A 9,435-nucleotide genomic window follows, 5' to 3' on the forward strand; every position below is an offset into this window, starting at 1 on the left:
CCGGGATGGTGATGGTAGCAGTGGTGGTAGTGATGGTGGTGACATAATGGTAGAGATGATGGTGGTCGTAGAGGTGGTGGTGACATTGTGATTGTGGTTGTGGTGGTGACGACAACAATGGTGGTATGACGACGATGATATCGGTGGTAGTGTCGGGATGGTGGTGGTGTTGATAGTTGTAGAGAGTGATTGAGAGAGAAATGTTTCTCATCTTGTGCTCGAAAATAAAAAAACAGACATTTTCTGTTCTTTTTTCTATTCCAATTCATTCGCGAGAACAAAAAAATAAATCAATTTTGTTAAACACTCTTTCTATCCATTTCTGTTCCCATTAACAAAAATTGAAGAAAAAACCTTATTCTGTGAAGGTGCTACTTTTTAATTAAGAAATTAAGAAAAAGGACAAATAAAAGAGATAGATGATTGGATTTCTAATATATCAAATTATCAATGGTCAATTAATTAGTTTCTTAAATAGAGAAAAAAACAAAATATATATATAGAGAGAGAGAATTTTGTAAAATAATAAAATAAACCAGTGGCAGTGTCCGTGTCTCTTCCCACAGATATTTAGGCGGCAAAAAGGAATGAGAACCTCAAGAGGGCAATTTTGTCCAATTGGGGACTATTTATGTGGTGAAGAATGGGTTTCATGGAAGCGCACGTGAATCGATGATGGCTGGCACGAGCACCTCCAACGTGATCCAATCGATGTTCGTAGAATTACCAAGAAGGAACCGGTTCGGTCGGATCTCCGGCAAGAGCCACCGTGTTTCCGCCACCTCCGACGTAAGCGCTGAGGGACCCTACTGCATCTACGTTGGTCCCCTTGAAACCGCCAACAAAGAGACCCTTGAAGCTCTTTATTACCAAGTAATAAATTCCCATTACTCTTAAGCTTTTTAATTAATTAATTACTTACTAATCTAAACTGATTTTGTGCATATTTAATTTCCAGTTTTAGATAGAGGACAATATCTGTGAAAAAACATTAATTTATATGGTATTTTAACATGCTGACTCTTTGCTTTTTGAAATAGGCACGAGATGCTTATTATAGTGGTGAGCCTTTGATAGTTGATGACATGTTTGATAGAGTAGAGGTATCTTCTTTTCCTTCACTATTTAACATAATCGACATGGATATATAGTTCTTAACTTGTAATGTATAATGACTTGCCTTTAATTAAAATTAAATTATGGAAACAGCTAAAGCTAAGATGGTATGGTTCAAAGTCAGTTGTTAAGTATCCTCGATGCAGTATCAGGAGGCATTCAACATATGCAGATGCTGAGGTAAATTTATCTACAATTTGAGATTAACATGTTGTTGTGTGACCTGGCTGTGATCCCACATTCATGGGAATTTGACTATCTTGGTCTCTGACTTCCTAAGTTCTGGTTGCATGATGCCCTAAATAGTTTTGACTTTTAAGAATGCATTGCATAGAGTACTTACATTTCTTGACTCTTTATGTGGCAGTGGCTGAGAATGTTATGTTTGTGTGTAATATGATGTATTTCTATTCTATTCAATGTCTGTAGTTGCTACTGATGTATAAATTGTTATGAATAAAAAGTTGAAAGAGTCGTGTCTTTTCGTTTTCGAACAGTCACACCTCTTCGTTTCTAAACAGTCGTGCATGTTCATTTCCGAACAATCGCGCCTCTTTGGTGTGTCTCTGGTAATCGTTCATCTCTTTTTTTCTACTGGTACTCAGTAAATTCAAATAACTAGTTTTCCTGCCTCCTTAACGAAACTCTGCCAAAATTAATCCTCATTTACTGCCTTTGTCTGCGAAGTCGAAAGAAAATATAGCAGATCCATTAACAAAAGGTGTAACTAGAGAGTTAATGTATAATTTGTCCAAAAGAATGGGTTTAAGGCCACTAAAACGTTAATCGTTGCAGACACTCTACCTAGAAGAGTGGAGATCTCATGAACTAGGTTCAAAGAGAAAACCAAGTAATGATTAACAGATAAGCATTGTGGAGTTTTTCAAACTCATACTAATTTCTAGACAAGGCAGTCCATAAGTAAAGGGTAGCAATTAAGCTTTTAATGATTTATTATTCTAATGTGTTCAGATAGCGTAGGATGCAATGCGAGAAATCACATGTGAGTGTGAAGTGAGGGCCACTTTTGTGAGAATATGACAAGGCCATATTCTCTAATACACTTGCAGAACCAGGAGGTGTTCGTAGCCAAAACGGACATAAACATAGGATCAACCACGTTCAAGGAATAATTGTGTGTTTCCTGTTGTCTTGGTTTACACTCAAAGGTCGATGGTTACAAGGCATCGCGTCCACTGATTGACCGAGTAAACCCGATAGGTCTCATGAAGGATGATTACAAGGCATTGTGTCCACCGATCCTGATCCTGATGCAGTTGTTGCTCATTGATCAGTTGCAGATTGCACCTAGCCCAAGATATAAATGGTCAAGGAGATTAAACTTCTTATTAATGTGGGGGATTGTTGTATAAATTGTTATGAATAAGAAGTTGAAAAAGTCGAGTCTTTTCGTTTTCGAATAGTCACGTAATAAGAACCTTGGGATGCACCACCCCAAAAGCTAGCTGAAAGGGTGGGAGTACCCAAGGCCTTATAAACCCCACATTAGTTGCCCATACAACCAATGTGAGACTCCAAGTCCCATACCTTGCAAATGGATCCTAACATTCCACCACGCTTTGTAGCCCTAGCGCCCATGTGGGCTGACTTTGCGCTAGTCTTTCACTAGCCTTGAGCGAACTCTGGAATGCCATCATCACCATCTGTGCCGCTCGATTGCAACTAGGAGACATAGTGGAAAACTCTGATAACATGTGATAAGAACCTTGGAATGCACCATCCCAAAAGCTAGCTCAAAAGGTGAGAGTGTCCAAGGTCTTATAAACTCTACATTAATTGCTCATATAACCAATGTGGGACTCCAAGTCCCACACCTTGCAAATGGATCTTAACTAGTTCTTGTTTCTCTGTTGTTGGTTTGTTTGGGTGTTGAGGTTTGTATCAAATGGTATCAGAGCCTTCCACTATGTCTTCCGGTTGCAATCGAGCGGTGCAGGTAGTGACGCCGACATTGCACTGTTCGCTCGGGGCTAGTAAAAGACTAGAGCAAAGCAAGCGCGCGTGGGCGCCAAGGCTATGGAGCGTGATGAAATGTTAGGACCCATTTGCAAGGTATGGGACTTGGAGTCCCACATTAGTTGTATGGGCAATTAATGTGAGGTTTATAAGGTCTTGGGCACTCTCACCCTTTGAGCTAGTTTTTGAGGGTGTGCATCCTAAGGTTTTATCATCACACCTCTTCATTTCTGAACAGTCGCGCCTGTTTGGTGTGTCTCTGGTGACCGTTAATTTGTTATATATATCGGTACTCAGTAAATTCAAACAACTAGTTTTCCTGACTCCTTACCAAAACTTTGCCAAAATTAATCCTCATTTACTGCCTTTGTCTGCAATTGATCAAGCGTTCGTTGTGTAAGCTAATATTCTTTTGGTTGTGCCACCGTTGAATCAAAATTAACCCGTTCTATTCTGGGAGGCATTTGTTCACGAACCTTAGGCACACCATTAAAGGGGCAAAATTGCCTTAAGAACATAGTATACAATACTGGGTTCAGGTTTAATTTCCTGTAATTTTTCCATTTTGCATATTGCTTTCTAATTTTCTGTGATTGCATTTTGTTCTATGCATTTCTGTGGTTTTTCACAGTTATCACCATCACCCATAACTCAGATACTTGCACTACCACCAATAACAGCTACATATTTATCTGGTTTGAATGTTCAGGTTCCCCTCCCCCATGCTACTTTCTTCTTCTCTCTATGTCTTTTTTTTTTCTTGGTTAATATTGAGTGATGTGGTCGTAGGGCAGGAAGATCTATCTATGGTTTTTGCATTGGCAAGCGCATGGGCGATGTTCCTTGCATTTGGCAGTTTAGCATGTGTTGGACCCATATCGTACACTGTTGGCATGGCTTATCAAAATGCATTCGATTCAGGACTATCACATGGTAGCCAAACTTTTGGGCTAGGATTTCTGGCCTTGGTGAATAGTATCTTCATTGTGCTGGGCTTTGTCATCGGGTACCCGGTGTCTTCAGCTTCAGGTAAAATCTTTTTGCTGGTATTCGTCTTCATCATCTGATGCCTTAATTTTCAAATTTGTACTCCAAACAATATCTCAAATGTCATGTCCTTATATTTAGCTCAGTTGGTTGAATTCCTTATTGGAGAGTTTTCTTTCTGTAACCTGAGAAAAATATTCAGTCATTCATGACATTGCCACTGCTTCTATATTGGTATTTTATTGAATGTTGATTTTCACAGTTAAGGTGCTTCAAGGCCTGTGGAGGAATGACTTGGTGGCACTAAAAGGAGCATGTCCAAATTGTGGAGAAGAGGTCAGTCATTGTGATAATTGTCACATAAGCCTTTTGTTTTCCATCTGTCTCTCAATTTATGTGTATATCTGTCCAGTTTGAGAGGCACATATGTAAGGTTTAACTTCACTTAGCTCATGCACACTGAGTTGGATTTATTTTCTTTCAGGTGTTTGCATTTGTGAGAATGGATAGGAATGTTGACTCACCTCATAGAGCAGATTGTCATGTGTGTGAATGCTTATTAGAATTTCGCACTAAAGTGGAGGTAATAATGTATAGATTTTTTTTACTACTTGAAAAAGTTCTAAAACTAGACTGCTATTTATTTCTCATTTTATTAGAGAAAATTGAAAATCACTATTCTAAAATTTTGCAATGCATGTTGATGATGTAGATGGTATGAAATATTTGTTTCTCCCCTGTTTTTCCTCCCCTGCCCAAGAAAAAAAAAAAAAGCACCCACCAATAGATTATGCTGCACTTTACATGACACGTGGTGTTATTGTTTTTCAGCAATCGGGTTCAAGATTAGGTAGACAATGGGTTTATGGGCGTATTTACCTTGTATCTCTAACGGGCAGATCCCGACGCCAAAGACAGCTATGAATTTTCTTCCCTGCGTTTGTGACTTGCTTCTAGGACTGAGTATAGTAAGGAATCAGAGTAGCATCAATTTTCCTTTTCATATTTTAGTCTAGAACAGTTTTGCCTTAAACCAATTTGAAATATTTTTCGTAAGGAAGAAGTTGACATGTTAAGGAATGGATAGTTTCTTTGATTTGATAGCGTGTTAATGTCGTGCAAGATTTTGGGGGGTGAAATTTGATTTGTAAACTAAGATTTTTTTCATTTGATGTCAAGATCTCAAATAGAATTTCCAGTTTTATTTGATATTATGATAATACCGAATAGAATTTCTAGGAAAATTGAATTCTCATGCAAAGCAGGAACCCAATTCCATTTATACAAGTTGATCTCTATATTTTTCATCTTGTAGAAACTCTTGTGATCAAAATATGAAATGTCAGATATCATCATCATGTTTATGTTTATTATGCGTATGGTAACTATTGCCATGATTGCCAGTGGCATCGTTGTTTTAGTTATCCTAGTTGTGAACTTTGATCCCTGTAGCTTAATTCCTATAGCTTAAGGTATTGGCTCACGAAAAACCAAAAGTTTAATGACATGAAGCTATAGAGACTTAAAATATATATAGAATCGAAACTCAAATAATTGACAATTACAGGGAACAAAATTTACCTTTTCAAGTTCTAGAGAATGATAATTATTACTGTTCATTCATTTTATCTTACCTAAATCTTAGTTAATTTTATTTCCAGTCGACCGTAAAACAAATAAAAAAAAGCCTAAGCTCGAACCAAATTCATTTTTCTTGCAGAATAACAAAAGTTATGTTTATGAAACTTGCACGAAATTAAAAGTGATAGAGAGAGAAAAAAATTTCTTAGCTGTAGGAAAGTGGAAAATGATTGATTAGCATATGATAAAATCTTAGCTTGCAAGTTAGCTCATTTACAAGAAACATTTGAAGATATCGACCAAGCACACAACGCAGTATGTATTTTTGGTTGCAAACTTATTTCATTCGGATAAGCACACACGACAAATGACTGATGATATTTGTACTTTAAAAAAAAATACAGAACTTTTATATTCATTGTTTGAATAAAACAAAGTAAAAGGAAAACGTTTGTGAAAATACGTATTTTTCTTGTTTTATTATTTTAAAAAGGCTTTAATGTTTTTAAAAAACAACGTTGTTTTGAAATGAAAAATAAAAAAATTACGATGAAAAAAACTATTATAACCCTGAAATAAATCATAATTACAAAAATACTTTGATTTTTATCTCAAAATAATGTCGTTTTGAGCTCAATGTAATTAAGTTATCTACATTGACCGTAGAAAAAACGAACCTTTTTAAAAATAATTGTTAAAAATTTTTATGAACAATTATCATTCCTGTGTCACAAATACCCTCTACTTTTAGTAAGTGAACCAGAAACTTCTTTTACTTCGTTTCAGAACAAAGATAACTGATAACATCATCAAAATAAAATTATTGGTAAACAACCATATCCTTGATCATGAAAATCTTTGGGCATTTCACCATAATCATATGCATAAATACACAGCAACACTGGATGCTTAAACAATCAGTTGATAACAGCTGCAACCAAATACCAATCCCTTACAAGCTACACCAAGAGTCCGCGGGAATTCTGTATGCATGACATAAACATCAGGAATAAATGGTCCTTCTGATTTTGCCTGCAAGCAACTTTATTTCACAGTTCAACAAACAGAATTTTAATTGCCATCAGTTCTGCAGTCCACAATTTGCTGTAATATGAGGTGTCATTACCAATGCTAGAGTAAAACAGCTATTTACCATGGAAAGCAGAAGCTAGTGTTCATGTATTGCAAAATCACAACATTTTACATTGAAGTAAAGCAGATAACTGCACCGGCAACTATGAACTGTGACGTAATCAAGTAAATCTTTCAACCGTGTTGGAAAAATTAGCAAAGCTTCTAATGCCAAGCCAATCAGAAGTGTGCTAAACTGTAAACTAGTATCCAAGAAAGCTGCACATATGTGAAAAGTGAAGTCAGATTATAGAACTGCAAAAGCTTTCTATTCTCTTTTTTGTGCACAAAAGCCTCATTTTCTGCAGTTGACAAAGCAATGACTAACATAGCTTATTACCAGGAAAAGTGTTATAGAAGCAAAAATCCCCTCTTGGAGAAGAGCTCCATGACCACCAAACTCTTCCTCATCAACCTTTAATATTACTGCATAATAACTATATGTAATCCCTGTGGACATCACTAAGAAACTGCAAAACAGGAAAACATATAACAAATAATAAACATCAAACTTACAAACAGCGTTAATGAAATGCTGTCAAAATTCACTGCAGATGGCATAAAAGTGCAATGATAAATAAACTATGAAGTGAGGATTTCAATTTGGACAAAGATATATTTTTTATAATGTTACAAAAGCAACATGACATTGACAATTTGAGCCTGAGAAATTTTATATAAAGTCAAGTCTCAACAATTCATCAAATCTTCTGCTTATAAAATACATGTTTGCACAAAATAAAACTGATTTCCGCTACAAAAGGTCACTTGATCTCTGTAGCTTGAACCTCATTAATAAATTAATTTCTATACATTACTAGATGTCTTTCTAAAGGTTAAAATACAAACAAATCTTTACAAATAGTAGCATATTGAATTGATAAAAAATGAAAAAATGAAGAAACAATGACATAACAGCTTCGAAGGGTTGCTATCTCCAAAGAGACCACCTCCTCTATTTGTTGAGTTTATGTTGCTGTCGCAAAATATAATTTACACATACAGGAAATTTCCTAAGTTTTGTAACTTGACAGCAGTTTCATTATGTTGCTGTTGCAAAATATAATTTACACATACAGGAAATTTACCAAGTTTAATTTACACATACAGGAAATTTCGTAAGTTTTGTTACTAGAACAGCAGTTTCATATTCCGCCCTTGTTGCTTACTTTATGTAAAATCTGAATCACTTTTAAAGGTTTATCTACATTTCTTATCCACCTGTAGACCCCTCTTATAGATCTACAAGGTCATTTCCCATTCTTTCTTTTCCGATAATCAATTAATCATTGGTAGAATACTCAATGCCTCCTCTCCAGTATGTAATTCCTTGTCTCAGAAATGTTGTGATCAAAATAAACTCCACAGCCATATGATCAAGGACTCCTAATAAAATCTCATAGCTGGGATGCATTTTTCAGACAAGATGTTTCTAGATTTATGCATTGCACCAGTTGGTAGACACAGAGAAATCAAAATCAATGAATAAGACCATTAACATCGTTTACACATGATACAACGACATCAGTGAATATAGTCAATATACAACTTCAATGACAAACAATTATAAGATAAACATTCTGAATTGGGAAAAAAAAAAAAAACACTTATGGGGCGTTTGGTACAAGAGAAATTTTTATTTGTCCGGGAATCTCGATTTTCAAAAATATAATTTTTACATTCAGTTTACGATAATATCTGAAAATTTAAAATTTAAAAAAATTCAATTTCCCGATAATCTGAAAAAAAATCCGTGTACCAAACGGCCCCCACAGGATAAACCATATTCCTCCAATTAAAGGTATGGCACCCCAAAGGAATCCACACGCAAGGCCAAGCAATTGTCTAATCCAATGCAATACGTCTCCCAATTGATCCTACTTGGAGGTCATAGATAGAGAAAGAAAGACAAGTGTTTTTAGCATGATTATACCAAGTGAGTAACTGCATAGAACAACATAACAAAAGGAGATCATGTAATAACTACTATTTTTAATTTTGATTGCACCTTTATCTTAATGACGATTCTTAATCATGCACTATTAAAACAGCTGAGACCATATTAAATCAGTGACATCATTTTATTTTATTTTTTTTCTTACCAAGTTTCTGGTAAGCAAAAAAATCAATTCTCAATGTCCAAAATTATTCGTTTCATTTTAACTGAAATTCCAGCAAACATCCCGGTTGTCAAATTGGGACGAGGAAATGATCTACAAAAGATGAAAGGCGAAGAAAACAAAAACACAAAACATCCTCTTTGAAAGAACAAAACTTGTCCCAGGAAGCTTCAGGATCAAACAATTTGGCGAATTTGGAAGGGGACAGGTGATCATTCTGGTGCTGCTGTTGATGATTGAATTTAACAGATTTACCTTCTTTCATGGTGAGGCAGAAAGCAAGCAAGAATCAAAACAATAGAGTGAATAATTAAAAGGGAATGAACTACTTCATATAAAGCTCGGATTTTTTAATCGTAATTAACCAATGATTAGGTTATTAAAGTTAAGGTTTTGGATTGAAAATTAAAAAACCAAAATGAATCTGAATGATGGAGTGAGGATTGAACAATGTTTGATCTGCCATCTCATCTCTCTGAACTTGCTGCGTTGTACTCTCAGAGCAACACTGACACAATGTTTG

General features: G+C 35.6%; 2 protein-coding genes across 2 annotated transcripts; one reads left to right on the forward strand and one right to left on the reverse strand.

Annotated features, from left to right (window-relative positions):
* The first annotated feature begins 613 nt into the window (after positions 1-613).
* Positions 614-5,392, forward strand: LOC133298832 (PGR5-like protein 1B, chloroplastic). Its single transcript, XM_061498200.1, has 7 exons — positions 614-873; positions 1,041-1,103; positions 1,210-1,296; positions 3,888-4,122; positions 4,343-4,416; positions 4,565-4,663; positions 4,912-5,392. The coding sequence occupies exons 1-7, from the start codon at positions 673-675 to the stop codon at positions 5,002-5,004; spliced, it is 852 nt and encodes a 283-aa protein (XP_061354184.1). The 5' UTR covers positions 614-672; the 3' UTR covers positions 5,005-5,392.
* A 1,489-nt stretch (positions 5,393-6,881) lies between these two features.
* Positions 6,882-9,203, reverse strand: LOC133298840 (uncharacterized). Its single transcript, XM_061498210.1, has 4 exons — positions 9,046-9,203; positions 8,566-8,669; positions 7,133-7,262; positions 6,882-7,011 (listed from the first exon to the last, which is right to left on the reverse strand). The coding sequence occupies exons 1-4, from the start codon at positions 9,175-9,177 to the stop codon at positions 6,973-6,975; spliced, it is 405 nt and encodes a 134-aa protein (XP_061354194.1). The 5' UTR covers positions 9,178-9,203; the 3' UTR covers positions 6,882-6,972.
* Positions 9,204-9,435: the final 232 nt, after the last annotated feature.

Source organism: Gastrolobium bilobum, unplaced genomic scaffold, assembly GCF_033153095.1.
Source record: "Gastrolobium bilobum isolate Gb01-03AN ecotype WA unplaced genomic scaffold, APGP_CSIRO_Gbil_v1 utg29653, whole genome shotgun sequence".
Classification (NCBI taxonomy): domain Eukaryota; kingdom Viridiplantae; phylum Streptophyta; class Magnoliopsida; order Fabales; family Fabaceae; genus Gastrolobium; species Gastrolobium bilobum.